At 43.6% G+C, this 23,512-nt stretch overlaps 1 protein-coding gene across 1 annotated transcript in view; it reads right to left on the bottom strand.

Moving 5' to 3' along the window:
- Positions 1–3,380: 3,380 nt before the first annotated feature.
- The window catches only part of gpc4 (glypican 4), a 32,203-nt gene continuing 12,071 nt past the window's right edge, over positions 3,381–23,512 (bottom strand). The window contains exons 2-9 of the mRNA XM_083915670.1: positions 14,953–15,111; positions 9,261–9,658; positions 8,292–8,457; positions 7,282–7,412; positions 7,044–7,190; positions 6,815–6,939; positions 6,539–6,711; positions 3,381–6,445 (exon numbers count right to left, since the gene is read on the bottom strand). Coding sequence (XP_083771796.1) covers positions 6,219–6,445; positions 6,539–6,711; positions 6,815–6,939; positions 7,044–7,190; positions 7,282–7,412; positions 8,292–8,457; positions 9,261–9,658; positions 14,953–15,111 — 1,526 coding nt within the window. The 3' untranslated portion in view covers positions 3,381–6,218. The remainder of the gene's footprint in view (positions 6,446–6,538; positions 6,712–6,814; positions 6,940–7,043; positions 7,191–7,281; positions 7,413–8,291; positions 8,458–9,260; positions 9,659–14,952; positions 15,112–23,512) is intronic.

Raw genomic sequence — 23,512 nt, 5'->3', positions numbered from 1 at the left:
GTACTGTCATTGCATTTTTGACATTTGTTTTTTAGGCTATGGTTACCAGCATGAGAATAACAATGGCCAAATTCACAGACATGATGATTTGGTGTCATCATTACCCTTCCTATAGCGCCACCCTCTGGCCATTAATTGTAATGTGCTTGAAATAGGTAGTATGTAAACATGATAATCTAAAATAGTCATTGTGACTTTCTGGCAGCTCCAAGGCCAGCTTCTTGGTGCGATTATGTCGTATACACACAAAAGGAACGGTTCATTCAAAGGATCTACTGACACAACACAGTCATGATAGTGTCAAAGAAAAAGCCGACCATTTCTATTTTGGGTTACCTTCATAATAATCTTTAAGTTAGGACCTATGTCCTCAACCTTCTCATGTAAACTCATTACTTACAATTCTGTACCGAAGTCCAGTTTAGAGCTTCTGCAGAGTATTTACATTTTAGTTAATTAACTACATCTATTTACTAAGAATACTGCTGTACTTTTACTGATGGATCATTTGTGATGCAGGACGCATACTTTGAATGTTCTGTTATGTAACTGCTATATGCAAAACTGTCTTCACATGTGATCTTGATGTCAGGTGGAAGAGCAGTAACGTCAAATACACATTTGCAATTGTATAAAGTGAATTTATTGCAACAATAATCTATATTCCATGTTAAATCAATAAAACAATAGAACCAATTAAGTAGCACTGGTAAATTCCTGTTTAAAGATAAGTGTAATTCAGCATTTATATTAATACAGACTTTTATTGTCACATGCATTACAAAATGCATCAAAATGCATTGCACAAGGGAAAGTTCAAATAGAAGAAAAACTTAAATGTCTTTATACTAAATCAGAAATGATCCGTTTATGAACTTTTGATTAACATTCTCTTCATTGGTTTAAAGTAGTTCTTACATTTATATCACATGGTCTACATTAGACACCACATATACACTAAATCACAGCTTTAGAAATTACGTAGGCCACCAAAAATCGTCTAGTTCATGTCTGGGTATGTGTGTACAAAACAATTGTCTGAGAACCAGCTGTGCTACACTAGCTCCTTAGGAGTTACGCGACAGCGGCTTAATGTTTCCAAACACCTTCAGTGGTGTCACCGTGTCAAATAACTTATGCTCCTTAACTCTGCAGATAAGGTGTTCCACATGTTCTCTAAGGTGTGAGATGGCCTGCGTCTCTCTTCAGATGCAGGTGTCTGGGCTCTAGCTGAGAGAAACACAGGCCTGTAGATGGTGCATTATACAATGTCATCCACAAGACAGAATATGTCAACCATGATTGACATCTCTGGGTCAAGAGCGACACAATCCCAGAACCTCTGTTGGTCCCAGATTGAGCCTGCGTAAAGATGACAGCACCGCGTGGAGCAATTCCAACCAACCCTTTTACGGTACGGTGAGCCTCATACAAAGAGAATACTTCAGTTTGCAGCAGTGGTGACAATGGGCACTGGCACCTCAACTCTGTGCAGTAAGAATCACCATCATGTGTGCATACTCCATGAATTCAGCTGGCAGATGTTCCCTGATGTTTCCTCTGTCACACAGACCTTCGCTTAACCCTGGCCAGCATTGAGAACATTGCTTCATGTGATTATTATCAAGCTGAATGTGAACTGGTTGGTCCACAAGATCCCTCTGCTTTGACCCCAATGCAAGTAGCATCTCATCCTAGGGCTGCAGGGAATGAGTCTGATTGAATCCTTTAGTGGGAACACTTAAAGTGAATCCTTAAAGTGAAATTCCGGCGTAAAACCACCCCCAGGGTCTTTCTCAGCAAATACACTCATCAAATCAGCCATCGAGACAATTTGTTTTCGTGTAACAACTATAAACGGAGGTATAGAGTCGCTAACAGCCAAATGTGGCTAACACTGATTAGCATGGGGCAGTACGGTGAATGCATTAAAATGGCCTTTTTAACCACTAATACTGCTCAACCAAACACCAAACCTCTGCAGTAGCATGAGAAGAGTCCCTACACATTAAACAAAGCACCATTGGTCTCCTTCCTTTGGGATTTACTTTGGTAATTGACTTGAATGGACTTTACTATGAGAGGAGCTGGTACAGGGGCTTTCAAAACACTCTCTTACTAAACTCTGCGTGCGCTAACTACATTGTTGGTGCTTCGTTCTATGTGTAGGGACTCTTCTCATGCTACTGCAGAGGTTTGGTGTTATTTTGTGCAGTATTAGTGGTTAAAAAGGCCATTTTAATGCATTCACTGTGCTGCCCGGTGCTAATCAGTGTTAGCCACATTTAGCTATTAGCGACTGCTGGCGACTGTCCGGGATATCTACCTTAGTAGTTGTTACACGAAAAAAATGGTCCGATGCTTTATTTGATGTGTGTATTTTCTGAGAAAGACCCTGGGATGATTTTAAGCCCGAATTGCGTTTAACTAATGCAAAGCTCATGATATTTTTATTCATGAATTAATGCTGGATGTATCATGAATTCCTGTTGCTCACCAATAACAAATCATCAAGTCAGTTGGACTTTATGCAATTAGTTCACACCTAATAGATGTATAGAAGTTAGGTAATGTTAATTTGCGGTTACACAATGCTTTACAATGTAACAAATATATACGACCAAATTAGCTGTTAGTGTTTATCTAGAATATAATCAGCTGGTGGGCCATGGGTGGTGATTGTCAGGTATGTTCGGCAGGAGTAGTTGCGTGCTACTTGAGTTATCAGCCTTCTAGCCACAACAGACATGCTCGTAATGTTTTACCTTGTGTGTGTGTCACGTGTGTTGTGGCAAAATGTAGACCTGAAACTACTGTAGCGGGAACTAACACAGAGAAGGTTTGGGGTATTTTGCTAGGTGTTTATACGTCCGTCTGTCAATTCACAATCAGGAAAATTTACAGGTGTGTAGTTGCGATCAAAATGAAGACGAGTTCAAAGATGGGTGTGATCCAAGCAAGGGCTCCAAAAGTAGGGGGGTAGAAAGTATAGGGAAAGGGTCATTGTCCCAACACTTTACGCCCCTGTCCCCATTAAGTGCTGCGGTTGGTGTGATCCCTTCACAAGATGGTCTCTAGTTTTGTAGTTTCATATTATCACCATTTTAAAGCCAAAGCCTCCTAAAACAAATAATGTTAGCCGGTGCACTGCAAGCCAGTCCTGGTAAAAGCTTTCTACATGCAATTCTTTGTAATGCTTTTTTGTTACAAATACACTACTACAAAGTCTATGGTATGTAAAGGTTGACGCTGTGTTTCCCAAAAGCAAATATATAAAAACAGAATTTTACATGAGCACTATATTCTGATCCATCTGAGGGCTGGTTAATCAAGAACGTAGATAAAATGAGACCATTCACAACCGTTTAAATATTGGCAGTCTTTATTTCAACAAGACTAAGAAATGTTGTTTAATATACATTTTCTCTTACAATTTAACATCTATCTCATCTTGTTTTTTTCCATAACATTTAGGAGATACTCTGACAAAGTAAAAATCTGGTGTACTGTTACGGCCTCTTTTAGAGACATCTAAACCGGCTGCTCTTTATTTACACTTTATCATTCTTCTCGGTCAGTCACTCGGTCTCTCCTCAGAAAATGAGTCCTTTCTGTTCTTGTGGGCCAAAGGCTGTCCAACTCAACTTTCGAGTCACCAGACTGAAGTTGCTCTGTGGATCGAATGAACAACATCCAGCAGCTGGGCCAACTCCTGCCAGCCTGAAAATGTTGCTGCCCCCTGGCCCGCAAGCACAGACGTTTACCATCATCACCCAAAACATTTCCTCTGAATCTCAGAAAGTTGGGTTTCTTCACACTCGACACAACTCTTCCACATGACACGAACACATGCACAAGCCCTGGTAGAAATGTTGGTGGAACATAAAAAAAAAATATAAGGAGAACTGAACTGAAGCGGTCCCATGCAGAGGTAAGGCCAAATCAAGCGGTTATTAAATTAAATTAAGGCTTCAGTACTCTATGTGGGTTGCTTAGCTGTTTCATCAAATCCTTCAAAGTCAGATTCTTTATGTTAACGTCCTCGTTGATTTGTTCCAAGTCTGTTCAAACTTTTTTTAAAGAACATTTCATGTAAGCTTACAATCAACCCGTCAATTTCAAAGCCTAACATGAGGCACAAAGGTTGTGTCCAGTATTTACCATCTGTCTTAACATGTGAAACATGCAAATTCTTTTTTTTTTGTTTTTACAAAATGCATATTCAAAGCACCTAAATCTTATCAATTTAATCAATTAATTTGAGAAATTAATCATTCACCTACATTTTGCATATTGAAAGATTCTGAATACTATATTTCGGATCATCTATGTCAGTTCTAAAAGCATGTTTGCAATGCCATTAAAATACATGCATAAGTTACTGTACAAAAAAGCTACATGAGGCATCATCATTTTAGAGATGAGATGGACAGATAATGCAACTTACAGACCCGATTATCAAATTAGAAGATATAGAAAATTGTATGTTGTGCTTGTTAGCTGGTAACTATATACTCAAACACCTTATACGGAATCTGAGCACGTAATACATACAAATCAACCTCTACATTCTTTTTTTTTACCTCAATAAGTTGCTAATAATGTACCAAGGTAAAAAAAACAAACGAAAAAAAAACAAACACATCAGGCACCATAGATTGCATTCATTTTGGTAGCACTTGTGACTTCAACATTCCACCTCAAGTTAAAATGATGAGAACGTGAGGATGAGGATAGGTAGATCAAATGGTTCAGGGTCCATTTATACTGACGCAGGCTGTTTAAGAGGCACGGGGGATGTGGGCGAGACAAAACAAGCACCAAAGAAAAAAAACAAAAAAAACTTTGCACACTGACCAAAAAGTGCCCCCCGATATCTGCTCCCGCCGTCCTCTTCCACCACCTAAAACTAGCAGTAGAATCCACTGTAGTACCTAATATATATCTTCATACCAAAAATAGCTAAACATTACAACTCCTCTTCAACATAAAACCCTGTATCAAAATAATCTGTTCTTGATTTCATTTGATCAAAGCACTGTCTTTTGTTCCTCTTCTCTAGTTTAATGTGAAACGCTCTGAACATACATGTTGCCACCTTTCTCTTTTCAAACGACTGTATAGAGTCAGATCCTCTGTGCTGAACTGAGCTTACAGTACCAAAAAAAAGGGGCAGTCAGGACTTGTCAGCGTTGCCTTCTTAAGGGTTAAGGCCGGCGGAGTCCTTCTCCTTCCACGCCAGTTACCTTTCACCAGGATGCCAGCCACATATCTCTACTCTATCAGACACTTTCAACTCAACATCACTAGGTTTTGTTGGCAATGAGAGCATGCATGAGGTATTACCTTATTATTGAACTGTTTAAGCGGAGGACATTAAATTATTGAAAAAAAAAAATGAATGCAGGAAATTAAAAGTTAGCTTGTGATAATGCTCACAGCAGACATACAATATGCATGTTTGGGCTGGCAGAGCGCCCCGAAAGGCTCTTCTAAAGAATGATTCCATCTCCAGGTCAAACATAAACACCTGTGCTGTAACTTCTCTCGCTGTGCTTCTGAGGGACGACGAGGTTTCTCAACATCCGCCGAAAGCAAAGAGAACAAAAAGCTCTGAATGTTCCTTAGTTGAGATCGACAGCTCGCTCATAAATTCTGACTGGCTAATGTGTGTAAATGCATAAATGCACAGTAAGCACATTCAAATGGTGGTTATGACTTGTTACCGCTCATAACATTACATGATTTATAATAATGGAAAGGCGGAACATCTTCGGAAATATGAAGACACGTCTCCCGCCACAGGCACTTAATGTTCAATCTGGCTCACTATTTAGATATCAGACGGCAATCATTGAAGAAGGCACAAAAATGTATAATGAGATTAAATTGCCACATACGACAATTATATGATGTTTGTAATGCTGCAAGCAGAGCCATAGTGTAGCTCCAAGAGAGCTATAAGGAGTAAAGGTTTTTCTGGGGGGGAAAAAAAGTGGATTTCTTGGGGAGAAAATCAAACTGCTGTACACTGATGTCCTTAAAACATACAAACAAATAATTAAAAGTGAAGTTATTGTAATATTAAGAAGAGTCTTTCCCCCCAAATGGCGGACAGTCCAAGGTCCTGAAGGCAGTCTTTTTAAAGTCTCTCTGACAGTTTTCTCCTTCGCTCCGTCATTCCTGGTCGTTCTCTTCCTCTTCCTGCCCAGCCAGTTTTATCTCAAGTGGGGAGCAAGCAAGGCCAGGGCCAGCCCGCAGAGCGCCAGCGCCATGCTTCCCCCCTGTGAGGCGACCCCACCTGACTGAGTTTTGCCCACCACCACTGGTTTAACCCGTGGATTTCCGGGGTTCGGTGGAGTGGAGAAGTAGATGTCCCGGTCAGTGTCACAGGATGGAGAGTCGCAACCACTCCCGCTCTCCTCTCCTCCGCTGCCATCCTCATCTAGGAAAAAAAAAAAAAGACACGAGGGTCAGACGTGTACGGCTGTGACGTTACATCGTGAAGAAAATAATCAAGAATGTTAACAATCCTCACCGTTGTCAATAGAGATGTCATTGCCGCTGTGTGCAGCTTTTAGCCAGCTCGTCATTTCCTTCAAAACGGCGATCTGACTGCGGATCACAGTGTCTGGCTTTGTTATGTCCACGTCCACGTCGGGGTTTGATACCTGATTGGCCAGTCCATTGCCAATCACAACAGACTCGTACCTATGTAGAGTGAGAGTCAATACGTTGGATTGTCTTACGATACAGTAAATAAAATAGAAGTGTAGATTGTGTGAGTGTGTGTGTGTGTGTGCGTGTGTCCTACCTGCTTTTTGCCGTTCCATTCCAGCACTCGTCCCCAGGTGCAATCCTCTCACCTGCACACACGGTCTCTGGCAGTGTGGACCAGAACTTCTTTGCATGTTTCAGCTTCTTCTTCACATCATTTGTCTGCATAGAAACACACACACACACACAAAAACAAAAAAACAAGTCAGACAACTGTTTGAAGCAAAGCAGCAGTGGTCTGGTTGTGCTCTGGGTTTAGTCCTTACCAATCGATCCAGACTTGTCCCTGCAGCAGTAGTGGGCCTAGCATCGGGACTGTAAGGGCGGAAGCGTCCGTTAAAGCCCGTGTCTTTGATAGAACGTTTGGAACGGAAGGCCATGCTTGGTTTCGGCTGCCCACACCCTTGGAAAACCTGCGAGAAATGAGTATAATGTGTGAACTCAGTGGAACGGATCTTTTCATTTCTTGTCTTTCTTTGCAAACTGCTGTGAAATGATACTGACTTTCTGCGACACTTGCATGCTGTTCTCCTGCATGTTCATGATGGCCTCTGAAATCTTCACGTCGATGGGATCCATGACGGACTCGAAATTAAAGGGACCTTCCAGCCTCTCGGCTAGACTGAGCATGGCATCTGAAAACCGGAGCATAAGGACAGAGAGTTAAAAATGAATGAATAAAAGAGCACAAGAAATGGATTTTTCTTCAGTCAAGCTTGATGTTACACAAAGGTGCCACTAGAGGGTAGCACATGCCCAAGAGCGGGAGAGAAACAGAGCCCCTCCAAGTGAAGCTGCTGCAGACACCAGACACCTCCGCAGACTGAAGCCGTGTCAACAGGCATGGGCAGACGTATGTAATGGTGGTAAGAAAGAAACCAGGAAACATCTTGTCACATGACTCTGTCATGTAGAAAAAATAGACTACATACAGAGTGGGTATATGCACCACCCTGAATGTAATGAAACTGATCTGGGTCTGTGTTTACACAACACAGGAGCTGTATTCATCCTGTGGGTCACAGCTTGTACAACTAGCAAACCCCTCCCTCTCCCCTTTTACTTTTACAAGATGCTAAAGAATGAGGGACGTGTTTGTACATGATTTTCTTTTCTTTTTTTACACTAAACACTCCGTTCTTTTGTTAAATGTGTTCATCCTTAACTGAAGGGAAGTGTTATAAACCCACATTGGAAATATATATATAAAAAATGATATATCATATATATATCGAATTACCCCAGTTCCCATATGCCACCAGTCCCTCTGGTTTCATGCGCACAAGGGTAAAGAGAGGAGCATGTTTAGATAAGGCTGAAGTGGATTACGTTAAATTGAATGATTCTTTGGTGAAATGTGAGCACTGCAGTGGCAACTTGCAAAAGAACACAGAATCAGGGAGTTTGATTTGTTGCCAAATCAAACACATTTTGGTTCTAGCAGGGTGCCCTCTGTCAGGTCGGTTTAATAATAGGCTGCTGAAGGTGTCCTTGAGCACATGATGGCTGCTTACCAAGGAAGTTGTTCCATTCTATGTCCAAGTCGGCCTGGTTGGCCAAACACCCACGCAACACATTCAGACAGTAGTTCTGGCAGGGTTTCAGGGCCACTTGGCCCGAGCAGTAGGGACAGTACAACATCTTCATGGAAGCCCGCACGCAGCTGGGAGACGCACTGACCTGGAGGAGGCAAGGGGGCAGTTAGCAGAGTGTTATCATTTCGCCATCATCCAACACCACCACAGACACTTAGACTGAAAAATGTTGCTCTCACAAAGCTCTACGAATCCTTCGAAAATTAATTGTCAGGCTTTTCCACATGAACTGTCAAAGTACCTAAACCAAAATGAAAGACTCAAAGCTTTTATTGTCGCATCTAAATTGTAAATATAAATGGAGAGGACGAGCACGCATTTTGAGAGCAGGTGGGCGCCTTCTCAACCCTTTTCCATTTTGCCACCCGTATCAGTCAATCTAGCTCCAGTCAGAAATGCTCAGCTTCTGGTGTGAGACGCCAGAAGACGACAAACAAATGTGACGACGGGATTATTTCCTTTTATACATCAAAAGACATATGGTTTACCTATGTGACTGTGTAGATGAAACACCAGATTATGTCACTTGTTGTATTGGAATGCAAATGTATTCCTAACCTTCAACACCTAATGGTTAAAATTAGGCATTTTCAAAACTTTTTAGAAACCCTGATTTTATGAGCAAACTCCACAAAGCAGTATAATCTAATTGTCAATAAATCACTCCCTGCAATGGAAAAACAAGCCATACCAGAAGAGTCAACGTGGTTTATGTAATCAGACACTGTTATGGAACCGCAGCCTTTTCCAAGAAAGATATGAAGTCAGAAACAAAGAAGGGAGGGATACACAGAGCTTTATGGGAAAACATCTTCAAGTGTATAGTCGTAGACTGATTGCTACAGCCTTTTAACAAAGACTGAAGTTCCACATTCACCTCCTACTTACCGTAGAGACTTTATTGACCACCTCTGGCATGAGCGTCAGGCCACGCACAAAGGTGCGTGCAGCGACAAAGGCCCGCGTCAGCTGGATGCGGAGCTTGCGCGGCACATCCCCAAAGGGCTGCAGCTGCTCCGTGTGCCGGCTGACGCACTCCATGTAGGCGTCGCTGAATTCGTACTGCACGTTGACCAGCCGGAACATCCTCTCCAGGAGGTCGGCCCAGAAGTCAGACAGCATGGAGTCCAGGTTGACAGCAGCGCTGCCAGACACGTAGTACCGGGTGAGGGCCTCAAAGAAGTTCTTAAACAGCTCGGCGTTCTGCACGTACATCATCCCGTACGTTCGCACGAACATGTTGTGCAGCGAGACCTCTGCATTTTTCAAAAGTTCACGGAAAAACTCTGTGGAGGAAATAAATTGGAGGGGGATTAGTGTGATGACTAAATGCCGAGGCTGCCAAAGAGCTAGAACAAACTGTTTTACATTGTTAACATTTCATGTCTGTGAACAGAGAGGATTTATTTGAAAGATGTTACAAAGGAAATTGAATTTGTGAGATGGAAAACATATTGTTTGGGACAGCTACAGAGACTGAGAGCTGATTCGATCAATGTTTAACTCAATAACTTCTCTAGGATTTGACTTGTTTGGACACAGTAAACTCACACTTTGTGGGTATCCCATTACCAAACATAAAAACATAAAAGGCAACACACAAACACATTGTGGTCATGCAGCAATAACTTGATGAAAACCTCACAGTGCATGTAAATAACTCATTTATTGCTGTTGCTGTCTGACAAAATGAACATTTCAAAAGTACAATATTGCTGCTCCAATGCTGTATTATAGCACATTTACAGATCTTTTGCACACTTTTGCTTTCTGACTCTTTGCCTGTGCTGCTGCCGCCACTGCAAACCGGACTGATAGTTATTCTACTTCACCTGCGCCCATATCCTGACATTCTGAGTATCTCAACAGAAACAGCTTAAGCAAAAAATTGTGGAATAAAGGCAAAGGAATGTATTGTGGGGGGGTCTGAAACAAGGAGATGAGAGGAATGAAGCGGGAGGGGTGAAAGGTGGAGTTGGAGCATCTCTGTCAAGCTGAACGAGCGGCCAAGTATGGGAGCGGGGCTGCTCCTGCTCTGTAGACTTGCCATTCAGCTGAGACGTCTCTCCACATCAAGCCGCTTCAAACTGACCACCATCAATGGCATTTTCTGTTGTCACATTCCATTCGCTTTCCTTTCTCCCGGCTTGTCTTGGACTGTCCTTCAGAGGCATTTTCAATAGGATTACTGAATAATGCGACCCCCCTCCCCTCCCGTATATGGACCTGTACCCCCCATCCAGCCCTGCATCTCCCTCCCTTCACTGCTTTCACTTCATCAGTTCCTTCAGAGAGCTCTCTTCACTAGAGACAGGGAACAATGACCTACTTCATCCTGAGGAATGTCCATCACCCCCTCACCGCTTTTCCCCCACCCCCAATAATCCAGGCCCCCCTCTCCCACGGACACCCCCTCCTCGGCCCCCCCAACTTTCTTAATCTGAACAAAATGAGAATTCCTCAGAGTCGCCGAAAAATGCTTCACCTTCAGTCTTGCGTGCATGCAGGCATACACCCTTTCACTCATCTCCCTCTTTTTTTTTTTTTTTATCCACTCTCCCTCTCCCCCTCGCACTAAACTTCTGTCCCGCTGCAGTTTCTTTGGGTGCCCTCTGCTCGGCTTTGAAATGTAAAGTTCCCATGCTCTCACAGAGGGAGTCACTAAACGCCACACACACACACACACACACACACACACACACACACACGCTCGCGCGCACGCACGCACGCACGCACGCACACACTCTCTGCTGTCACTTCCACTTCAGACTGACAAACTAAAAAGAAAAAATGAGGGAGGGGAGGGGTGAGGGCGGCTTGGGGTGGGTTAAGTTGAGGGCTTTTTTAACTCCAAATCCCCACTGTGTCGCCAAGGATACCGGAAACACTACAGCCCCTCCATTTACCTCCCCGCACCATCATTTGCCCCCTCCCGCTCCAACACACACGCATGCATACACAAAGCCAGGGGAGAGAGGGCACCAAGTTCCACGCTCCATTGACAGAGATTAAAACAAAAGGTCCACCCCCACCCCTGGAATGTCATAGTAGCCACAAGTTTAAAGTCAGTGAAAGGAGAAGGAGGAGGTGAAGAGGAGGAGGAAGAGGCATGAAGCAGCAGGACAAACCTAAACTTCTCTGTTTCCTCTCTATAGTTTATTAGAGTGGTAATGCCTATATGCTAACCAGATAAGCCCTGTAATGAGTTTGGACAAACCCACTGCTTAAAAAGAGAGTGGTCTGTGCAGGGTGTGTATGAGCAGTGGCAGCACGGGAGGGGAGAGGGGGTGCGGGGGTGTCTTTGGCCCAAGCTGAGGGTCTGAAGTATGAGCAGCATTACACAGGCATCTTGCATTGTCATTAAAAAGAGTTTATGACACACAGCCGTCTGCCAACAGCCCGAGGAGCTGAGCACTCCCTCAGGATTTTTCCATTAAAAAATGCGCCTGTCGCTCAGCCAATGGTCTGAGAGAATCTGGGTGAAAGGTTACATGGGAGAGAGTGTACGCTGTAGCGAAATGTAAGGAAGAGGGACAACTCCTGCACTCTGTGAGTATTCGTCTTTCCTTCGCTCCCTCCCCTCGCCCTGTCATCATTTCCACATGTTGCATAGAAGGCCCTAAATTATGAGCGATGATCTTAGGCCCAATCCATCACGGACACAGAGGAGCTGACCAATCTCCTCCCACTCCTCCCTCCTACTTCCTCCTCCAAGGAGCTCCCCCCCACCACCCCCCTCTACCCAGCACCCCCACCCGTGTCCCTATAAACTCTGCTCCTCCCAATCCCAGCCCAGGCAGTAATTGCATCCTATTTGTGCCAATTAGTCCCTGCGCTTCTCCCTTTTCTTATGGGATGGGATTCTGTCCCTCCTGCTGTTGGACTTCAGAGCTTCAGATGGATGTCTCCTGTGTGTGTGTGTGTGTGTGTGTGTGTGTGTGTGTGTGTGTGTGTGTGTGTGTGTGTGTGTGTGTGTGTGTGTGTGTGTGTGTGTCTGGAGACAAGGGGCCTTAATCCAAGTGCTTAAGTCCCAGACATAGGCTTTCTCTGCTGGATGGGGTCAGTGCAACAGGACAGACAGGCTGAGGCCAGGACAAACACACAGTGAGGAGACACGGTGAGGGGAGAACTATTTCTGGCTCTCGTCTTAATTGGCCATGACTCCTAGCTCCAGGCGCATGATGGGAGCCTGCCTAATCACATACACTACTTCCTGAGTTTGTTAGTTTGTTAGGGGATGTTGTTGCGTCTGCCTTCATGTACTTTTGCAGCTGTGTTTACGCACACATGCATGCATCCCTGCTTCTCGTAGTAGCAACTAGCCAACGCCATCACCATGCCAGTCCTCTACTGTAAAAGAACTTCCTGCGCTGGTTTCACCGATGGGAAGTGCCTCCTTCAGGGTGTCTCGATGTGACAACGGGAAATAATAGGACAGCAACCCGAGCCTGTCACAGAATCCGGTGAGAGAGACGGTCTAATGGCCCAGGTGGAAACGAGCATGGCAGTCTTTGTAAAGAGATCCCACATCTAACAGTTCAGAGACAGCAGCAACGTGCCTACAGTGATGAGGGGGGGACACCAAAGGGGAGGAAGGTAAATGAAGCGCAGGGAAGAGTTTCGCTGTCAGCTCGAGGACTGCCCCCTCCTGGTCAAACAGATGACCCTACAGTCAAATTCTGTATGATTTTGCATCAGTCTGTTGTTTGAGCATATTGAAACAACAGTAAAAAGATGTCTTTGATAGTGTGATATCACTTCGCAAACGTGGACTTTGACAGATTAAGAGAAAACAATTTCTGAAACCACAATAAGGTTTGACAGCAGATGTTTTGTAGTTATGTAAATAATAGTCAAGACAATTGTGGTTTCACATTAGTTCCTCAAAAAAAATCAAAGACAAAGAACTCCTTTTAAGTCTTGCCATTTTTTTTTCAGATGCTTAACAGTCTTACAGGAACACATCTATTATTAAATGATGTGCAGACAATAAAAACGTCACCACGTGGAGCCCCGATGGACAAAATGCAAAGCAGCTACAGGAAATGTCAATGTATTCATTCAACCAGGAAAGCGTTCCCTTTCTCGCTTCCCTGTTGCAACAAGTACGGTTACGATCTACGAAGAACAAATAAAGCATGAAGGCAACAACCAAGGCAGATGTAGAAGGATGAGTGAGGTGGAATTTTGTCAGATTGTAAACATCTCTATTTTATATTGCAATATTTCCAAATGTCTTAGTTAAATCAATAGACTGTCTAAAATCATTATCTAGATTTGGGGATACTGTGATATATAAAATACAATTATAAACAATGTAGAGCTGCAAGGATTATTCTATTTATCGATCGCCAGAAAAAATGCAAATATTTTGATTACCAAATAACCATTTATGTAATTATTTAAACAAAATGTCACTGTTTTCTGCCACTAAAATGTGAATAGTTTATAATATAAGATTCTCTTTGTCTCTATGACAGTAAACTGAACATCTTTGGGTTCAGGACTGTTGGCTGGCAAAAAAAAAAAAAAAAAACACCATCATGAGCTTTGGGATCTTGTGATGGGCATTTTTCATAATTGGTCGTTTAAGTTTATAGACCAGAAGAATTGATGGGAAAATAATCGGTCGATTAATCAGTACTAAAAACTGTTTTTTGTTGCAGCCATAAAACCATGTGACAGAAAGCACCGGTTGAATGCAGTGATCAACATGATGAACGGCGAGACTTTGAGTGTGATGAAAAGAGACAGGAAGGTCTGAAGGGCAAAGAGAGGGGTTTTTGGGAGAGTGGGGCATGAGATGGGGACAAAGGGCAGTAAGAGAGGAGAAAAAAAGAGGGGCGGGACGGCTCAAGCAGCCACTGCATTCCGACACGTCACATTCCTGTTCACATCTGGCTGCAATACACACTCTCCTCGTTACTGGCTATCCCTCACTTTCTTTCACGGACACATAAGATCTTAAGGTCTCTGACCCTGCATATGCACAGGCACGCATGTGTACACGCAAATGCATTACACCGCATATACAACCACCCTTGTATTCAGAAACTTTCTATCTCCTTCAGTCTGTCAGCCCTCTCCTCTCTTTATCATCAAGCTTTCTTTCCAGCAGAGCTGCAGCGGTGGCAGGGTCGGGTGGCTGAGGGCAATCAAACAGGCCCTCGCTACTTCGGTGACGCAGCACTGTTACATGTTCCCATGCACTCCACCATCAGGGAAGGAAACCCGATCCCAATATTTACAGGCATACGCACATGTGCTCACACAGAGGAACAGGAAGTACAGAGGAGACTAAATCTGAAGATGTGTGTGGTCCGTCTGGAAGCGTGCACGTCTCTCTGGAGAGGAGGGAAGCGGGTAGTGGGGGGGAGACGTTGAGCGACAGGTGGACGGCCCAACAGACACAGACTGACTGTCTCCGCTCGGGGCAGTGCACTGGCAGGTGGGAGCGTCCGTCAAAAAAAATCAGGCAACACAAGTGCTGCTATGGGGGACACTGGCAAGCAGCACAAAACAGTGTGAAAAGCGGCTGGTGCGCATGTGTGCGTTTGCTTGTGTAAGTGTGTTTGCTTACTGTCAAAGTGGTCGTGCCTCTGTCTGAAGGTGGATTGTAGGTTGGTGCTAAGCCTGGAGACGGGAGCTTTGATCTCCGTGTGGCTCTGCTGGCTCAGCTTCTCCTCCATCTCCACTGTGCAGCAGGAGTAACCCTGCGGACACACTTTCAAGGAGGCTCCTGGAAGAGACGAGGAGAACACACTGTTAAACCCAAAATGATACAGGAAGCTGCCATCACAAGTCACATCAATACAAAATGCTTCCAATCAGCTACGTTAGAATAAAACCTGTTTAGAACATAGGTCTATTTAGGTGATTTATTTTAAACAATAGACTTCTAATATACTGATATTCACCTGCAGAGTGGATTTGTTAACATCTGTGAGGTTATTCATTAATTGAGCCCATTGGCCAAGATTAGTGGATAATTTACTTGCTTGAAACATGCATACTGATCATTAACACCATTTCTGGCCTTTGTCTTTTCTGGGATGAAACCTTTGAACTGCCGAGTAACAACTTCACTCCTCAACCAAATCAAATGCACCTTGGCTGCGAAAACCCCTTAAATGCACTTAAGTGGATTAATTGCCACACTCGGCTCAGAGCAGACTTTAGCCGACCACTTTATAGAGCCTTGCTCTTATCCTGGCTCTTCCCTGTCCTGATTGATAGTTCAAGGCTGTAGCTTTCTCCGAGTGCTGTGTCGTTCAAAAAAACACAGGCTTTTCAGGAGAGGATTAGCTCTTCACCCACTTTGCTGGTGAGAAGGCTCCAGCCATGAGAACATTGATGAAGATAAATGTAAAAAGACTTTCTTTTCCCTTTTTCAATTTGGCTTTGCATCCACATAGGGCAGCTTTTCGCTAAATTGAAAACTTAAAAAAGATAAATGACAGGTCTGTTTATTGTAGGGTGAAGCAGCCTTTTCAGAAAGGCATATGTATGATTTTCATGTGACCTCGGACATCTGACTGTCATGTGATCCATTGTTGAATTGGTGATGCCCTCTCACTTTTTTAGTGCTTGCTCTGTAAACAAACAGCCACCTGCTGGAAACAGTGGAAAGCTGCTGGCTTGAGGGGCCTTGCATGCGAAACAGGGGAGATGTGAAGTGTTTTTCTCTTTTTCACTCAAGTTGGACAAAATGCTCTGAAAACGCTTGTGTAGACAGACAAGGTTTAACTGTTTAAACATTTTCAAACAGATCCGCATTAGTGAGGACGTGGGCTTGGACCTGGACCGAGCCAAAAACCTCAACCCAACTTACTAAGAGCTTTCACATTGTTTCCAACTCAAAACCTTTATACAAAACCTAAATACTGTCTTTGATAAAACAGCAACAGCCAACTTTGTCAAAAGTGAGTTTAACATCCAATTAAAGAGGAGGGTCAGAGGAGGACGAATGCAAAGTCGCAGCTGCAATAATGTTTTGTTTTAAACGTGGCTGTTGGAATTTGGGAGAACACAGGGATCCTTTCACGGCATCCAGGCACCAACGGCCTGTTTGGTTTTCCCCACCAGTTCGTGCTCACTGACTCGAGGCCTGTGTGCACGCACAGGTTACTGCTTCTTGCGGAGCGTCCTTGTCCCACATGACTGCAGCTTTAATATGCCTTGACCTGTAATGTTTTCCAGCATTTATTTATCACATAGTCATTTAGCCTACAGATATTACATAAACAGATTCAAGTTTTCACGGGGCATGTTCAGTGATATGCGTTACATGTTTCCTTTAAATGTATCCGCATTTTACACTGATACAGGAAATTCAAAATGGTGAACTAAACAGGTGTTAACTGGGTTCTGTCCCTTCTATAATCTTTATCAAAACCAGTGAATTTCTCCCCAGTCTTTCAGCATAAAAAAGAAAATCAAAGCAACTTCCTTTTAGTGAGAACAAAAGACAGGAAAAGTGATATATCACGTCCTAACTACAAGCCTTGTCATGCTGTTTATTGATGAATGGATTTGGAAAAGCTTGCTGCCTTTCCTCACTTGTATTCCAGCATGAACCACCTTTCTGTTCCCCGATTAATACTTATTAGGTTAGACATTGCTGTATTTTTGGTTCAGGTTGTTATATTTACTCGTCATCAGTAAACAAGTGTGGGGGGGACATGTTTAATATGTCGCCATAACAACTTGAGCCGTGTGGATTTGTTTTTTCTGTGACTGTTTTCATTCTTTTGATGCATGTAATAGAAACGTCCATTGATTTTTTAGAAAAGCAGGACTTTAGTGACTATTTTACACATATATTTTACACTTCAATGTTTTACATAGAGGCTGTGACGCTGATCACTCTGCAAACAACACAGACCATCTCCGTTTTGCCTCTGTGGCACGCTGGACATCAATCTGTACAGCACAGCGTGTTTGGAGAATTTCCCTGCTCATCTGAAATAGATGCTAAAATGTTGAAAAATTACATTGCAGGATCAGAAGTGACTCACAGTACAATCATCTAAACAGGGCACCAGAGGGAGGGATGCACCCTGGCGCCATAAACTGGACCCCTCCGTCTGGGATCAAGTCCAAATAAGTCTGAAGTCGCTCCTTCACTCTCATTCCTCTCCCCAAACTCCTCTCTCTCTCTCTCTCTCCCTCCCTCCAGCCCTCACCCACTCCACCGGACACCCTCCTATACGCATACACACACTCACACATACCCAGGCACAGTTGGCAACCCCTACCTAAACATATTCACACATCACATCACTGCTCAACACATGGCTCTTTGTACCAGCGTGATTGGAGGTACAGGGAGCGGCACACACACACACACAGACTGAACTTTTAGGTGAAACAGCCATCCAGTCTCTCCTCCAGCAGGGCCCCCTGCTTGCCCACAGCACAGGCGTACAATCAAAGGGGCTATATCCACACGGAAAATAGCCCTAGTTACCAAAGTACACAAATAAAAGTGAGATGGTCAATATTTCACAGGAATGTCTGTACAAATGTCACATTGTTAGCTCAGAGGATTAGGTCTCTGAAAACTGAAGATTCTTAGCTAATGCATACTTTGTGAAAACATTTTGGCAGCCAATTTCTCAAACCACTGGGAGAAAAATGGACCCGGCTGGAACACAAGAGAGCGAACAGTTAACAAGACGAGTTAGATCCTATAAAAATCAACGTCATACCGGACTTCGTGTGACATGTTTCTGCCTCGCTATTTTACAATAAGCTTGGTCAGTGGAAGCATCAGTCATTTCTCCAGCATCACTGGCATGAATAGTCTTTGTTTGATGGGTGTACAGGCACTCAGTTGCCTTACACAGTTCCTTTAAGGGGCCTCTCGACCCCTCCAGCTTCCCAGATACTTTAAAATGTGATAAGACACAGAGACAGAATGTTGTTCAAGTGTCACTCAGAAAAATAAAACTGCCATTTATGGTGGTCAAAACAAGAGAGCAGCATCTTGTAAACAAACATGTGACTGTGTCATGGTATTCATCAGCTCTCTACCGCTTCCCTGCCTTTCCTTTGTGGGGAGACCACCATCCCCTTTAAATGGCTCATAAAATAAGTCACTTCCCTTTGACATTGTCCTGCCTCTCAAACTCTGTTCTCAGAGGAAGGATGGTGGGGGAGGTGAAAACGCCTCACAGACAAAAACCAGATTAGACACCTCACCGCCCCCTCTGCCTGCCATCATGTGCCCCTGAACCAGACGGACCTCAGGGTGCCCCCCCCCCCCAACCAACCTCCGCCTCGACCGCCACCACCCTGCAGGCTGAACCAGCGAGGTCAGGGGTTAACAGCCACTCCTCTGAGAGAGGTCCTGTCCTCTGACCCCCCGTCCGCCAGCTAGCACATCCACCACCACACACAGTAACACAGCCCCCAAATCCCAATCACTCCAATATTACCACCATCAACACGCATACAAAAAAAGCCCATATGCACAAGCAATTAAGAGTCGTAAAAGACGCAGACGCATGCAAAAAAATATAAATAGAGAACCTTAACATAACTCGCAATCTGATGTCATAAAAGTCCCTTAAAGATTATTTCTGTACCCTTCTGAACATCTCTAAAAACTGCTGTGAGCCGCGAAGGAGGCCGCATGGTACCGCATGTCACGAAGCATTCAGCAACGTCTGTCACCAACTGGAGCCCGGTGGTCTGCGACGGAACCAAAGCCTCCGAGCTTTCACACAGACATTAAGATTTATAATTATTTCATTTGTAAATGATTAAATGACACACTGTATGCTGCTCATACTCTATGTGCATACTAATTCAATCCCAGTGGAATGTATGTAATTTGAGACGGTGGATAAAAAAATGTGAACATGTTCAAAGTCAGTCTGATTGATTCTCAAATGTCCAGCGTAGAAAATTCAGCCTCAGGCATACTCAGTAGTCAAGTATGCGAAACGACACTATTAATTGGCATTATTGTGCTCCCCTGCTGTAACATGTAAAGGAGAGTGCTGCCAGTCTACTGAGCATTGCTCACACAGACTGTTGTAAATTTGCACGCCCTGCAGCCATAACATTCTCCTCTTACTTCTCACCTCTGTCTAGGGTGTAATTATCCCGGGGGGTTAAGGGATTGGTGCCATTTGTTGGATAACTTTCTGTTTTGTTCCCCATCCTGTCATGCACAATCCCATGAGCTAGACCTGTGGTCTGTTTGAGGAGTCCACTATAGTTGCTTAAGTAAAAGTTTAGGCGTAATAAATTGTCAACCGTTTCAAACAAGGAGCTTTAAGGGGCATGATGTGAAACCACAGTTGAAAGGAGTGATTAAAAGGCTGCAAAATAGCCGCATACTTCTTTTCCTAATTCATAGCAGTTGCTTTATAAGTCATTGCCTTCTTACATTTTTTTCCCCCCCTGTTGCAGCATGTTGTCAAATCACCAATTTCTTTTTGTCTCTCTCCCTTTCATCTGTAGGGACTCTACAGCCGGGGTCTCCGTTTGGATTTTTAAAAATGATTTCTTTTACACATTACTAATTCACAAATGCCATTTCCTCATTCTGGACAAGGATTTCCAATTAGTTCCCTCTGTGAGCAATTCAATGTTTCAAACTGTTCTGATAAGTCTGTCCTCAATAACGAAATCAGTCTTTAGAAGCAAAAGTCTTACAAATGCTTTGCTTTTATCAGCTTTCAGTAATAACTTTGGAAAAGCACCATTTTGTTCAAAAGGATGGATGTGTCACTTTCAAATTAAACCCACATATCTATTCAACAACGACGGAATAAATCTTTTCAAGGCTCCGTAATTGGGCTGGGTTTAGAGGGGGAGTCTCCCATGTGAGATCAGGCCAATGCTGTAAAAACAAAATGTGAAACAATAATATGAAGGGAGGAACATACAATATCTGAGTCACCAGCCTCCTTTTTTACACCACAACGTTTTCACAGTACAGTTAGGAAAAGTGTTCTGGTATAATATGATATTTCCCCCCCATATTACAAGAAATCCTTTAATAACTAGGCGAGCTGACTAAGTGCTCAGTTTTATTTACAACCTGGAGGAGTAGCTGCAGGGGGAGGGAAGGCTACAGACATCCACACATTCGCGTCAGGCTGCTGCTCAGTACAACCACAGACTCTAGCTCAAGGGCATCGTGCCAGCAGTGGTTGAAGGAGGGGGGAAAGTGCGTCTTGTTCACCTTCCCAGTCAAGATTTTCCTAGCTCTTTTTTCATGAGTCAAAGTGATATCAGAGACAACCTGACCATTACTCTACACCCAGTGCAGAGAAATAGTGATACTAAGGGTCATCTTTATAGATTCCTCAAGAAGAAACATGACACAATGTTCTGCTGGGTCAAAAAAGATTATTAAAAAGTATGTGGAATTTCAAAAAGCAAGGTGGGCTTAAGAGAGCAGAAATAAGGAGATAAAAAAGCCAAGATAAATGGAACGCGTATGGTACTACGCAATTACATTTATTACACACTAATAATCTGTGGACATGGGTGCACTCTGAGCTATAGCAGAAGCAGTGCAAAAGTAGGAAAATGTTTAACAACATTACGCTGTACGCGGAAACCATTATTAGAGACCCGGCTGTTCATATGGAGATAATCAGGGCAGAGCGATACTTCCACCTACTCTGTTCCTGCACTTCAGCCCCTTACAAAAATAAGAGTAATGACAAGTTTATAGCACTTTTGGCCAAACCAATAATGCTTTTCTTTTCTCAGGTCATTAGGAAAGTCCAAAAGAGCCAGAAATGTGCTCGCAGGGAACTTATGAATCTACCTGAAGTATTTTAACGAAATGGCGGGCAGCAGTGCCAAACCATGTCCATTCCTTCACTATAATGTGTTTCACTTGACTGCTGCTCGGTGTCTCCAAGGAACTGAAGTGAAAAAGCTAAAAGGACAGACAGTAAAGTTGAAGTTGTTACAGTCAATGTTTAAAGGGGTTTACTGACAGGGTAATGAATGTGACTTTTCATTATCTCTGAGGAATTAATGTTTGCTAAGCTGTGACAGATCCCAGAGTTTGGACAGTTCTCTCCTTCTGAGATGTCTGCAGTATATTCCCGACACAACACATACTGTAGCTCTGCGGCCCCCTCGCTGGGAGTGGCAACAGTTTTTTAGCATGAAGCTCCAGCTGACGCATGACTCATGACTACCCTGTAGCCTATAAAGGATGTACATGTAGTTGGCAACGGCTTTAAACATTCAAAGTTAAGCAGTAAAATATTTTACAGGAACATCTGCATGTTTGCCTCGATAAAAAAAAACAAGCGTCTGCTTCAGTTTGTTCTAGTGCTGATCTCTGAATTCATCGTCCATAATGTGCTGTATTGTTTGTATCTAGTTCTGAATTAGTTGGTTGTGTTGCTGCAAAAGCTTAGTTTCCATACATATCTATCTAATGCATAACCTGCATATGAAACAAGAAGTGCATTGTAGTAAAATAAGTCACATGTAGACATCAGGTTAACAGTGACAGAGCGCAGCTAAGTCCCATAAAATAGAGACACACAGCTGATCAGTCAAATACAGACTGCAGCATGAATACTATTCATTTACAACACTTCTTACCATCACTTTGACTCTGTACATTCATTCATCTTCAATCCATTTGCGCTACTGCACTTTGCATTTTGTTGTACTGGTACTAACTGTGTCCAATGCCAACAAAGCTGAAACTAGCCTAAATCTAAACTAATGAAGACGTGACACTCAAAAGCAGTAGTTTGTCACTCGGCATGTAGTCAGCTGACCAGAGAGCACCCATCCCTCAAATGATGAGAGAAACCCATGATTCAGCGTTAAACAGACATGTTTAAAAGGTACGGCGGTGGAAGCTCAGTCTGTGGGAACTTGGCTTGGGTCGCTTGTTCAAGTCCCAGTGCGGACCAAGAACGGAGTGTGGACTGGTAGCTGGAGAGGTGCGAGTTCACCTCCTGGGCACTGCCAAACTGCTCAGGGCGCTGTGCTGTTGCGACCCATCAATCTGTCCGCATTGATGCAATTGCCCGCATGTGTGAATATCACAACCGAATGAAAAAATGAATTTCTCCATGGGGACAAATAAAGCAAAAGAACAATTGCATAGACCCTCAGTAACATCCATAAATAACAGGATCCAGGCTACTTCTGGGAGGAAGCCTCTCAGTAGTGGTGAGCTTGGGGAAATGTTAACGCCGCTTGTGACATGAGAGATTTACTCCACTTAGAACAATGCTCACCATCCTTTTATGAGGCAGGAAGTTTTGGTTTGGGAGAGTGCTCTCTGGAGTGGCTATTTTCAGCAACCAGCCACAGGGCTTTGGATAATGTCTGTGTAAAATGATGTTTCCTTAAATAAATCAGAATTAAAATCTCTTCCACATCACAGCTGTCAAAACACCAAAATGCCAACATTTACTTGTCACATGGCATGACTCTGACGAGAGAGAAAAGGCATGTCTGCTGCTGCACGGTACAAGGAGAAGCAGAACTCATTACAATCTCCATGTCTCATCAACTGCTTTTCAGACGCGCTTTGCTGCCACAGAAAAACTCTAAATACGGCCTGATTTGTCATTCAGAGGGAGAAATTGTCACATTAAAATGTTTATCTGTGCTAAATCCTTTACACTTTGTCAAACGTGAGTTATTTTCTAAAAAGGTACACAATCCTGCAAACAAAGCACACACTGGGGTCTGTAAATCTGAGCCCTCTGCCACCAGAGTCCATTTCTGATTACTAAACCAGTCTGGGCCTCTGGCCAATTAAAACTCTCCATTTGTGAACATTCCAAAACGCTGTCATCCATGAACATTTACCCAGAAGCCCCTGGGGAGATTCCACAACATTGCCCTGGCCTCTCGCTCTGTCTGTTTCTCTCTCCCGTCCTGGCCCTGCATCTCCGGCTTTGTCTCCCCACACAAAAGCTCCCTGCCTACACCACTTCCCAGGTCACTGCTTTGTCAGGGTTTCAACTCACTTCTGCACTTCCCCGAGCACATTAAACAAGTCAGAAACCAAATTCCAACCAGTGGGCCGGTACTCAGTAGTTCACCTGCTGCACAAAACTACACAAAGCCTCTCGTGGTCAAAGAAAAGATCTGTGTTTGACTCTCTGACCTCTTGTTGTGTGCATAAA

This window comes from Echiichthys vipera, assembly GCF_963691815.1.
Source record: "Echiichthys vipera genome assembly, chromosome: 6".
Classification (NCBI taxonomy): Eukaryota; Metazoa; Chordata; class Actinopteri; order Perciformes; family Trachinidae; genus Echiichthys; species Echiichthys vipera.
Note: the sequence above shows the minus strand (reverse complement) of the source record. Positions and strands in the feature narration are given on the sequence as shown.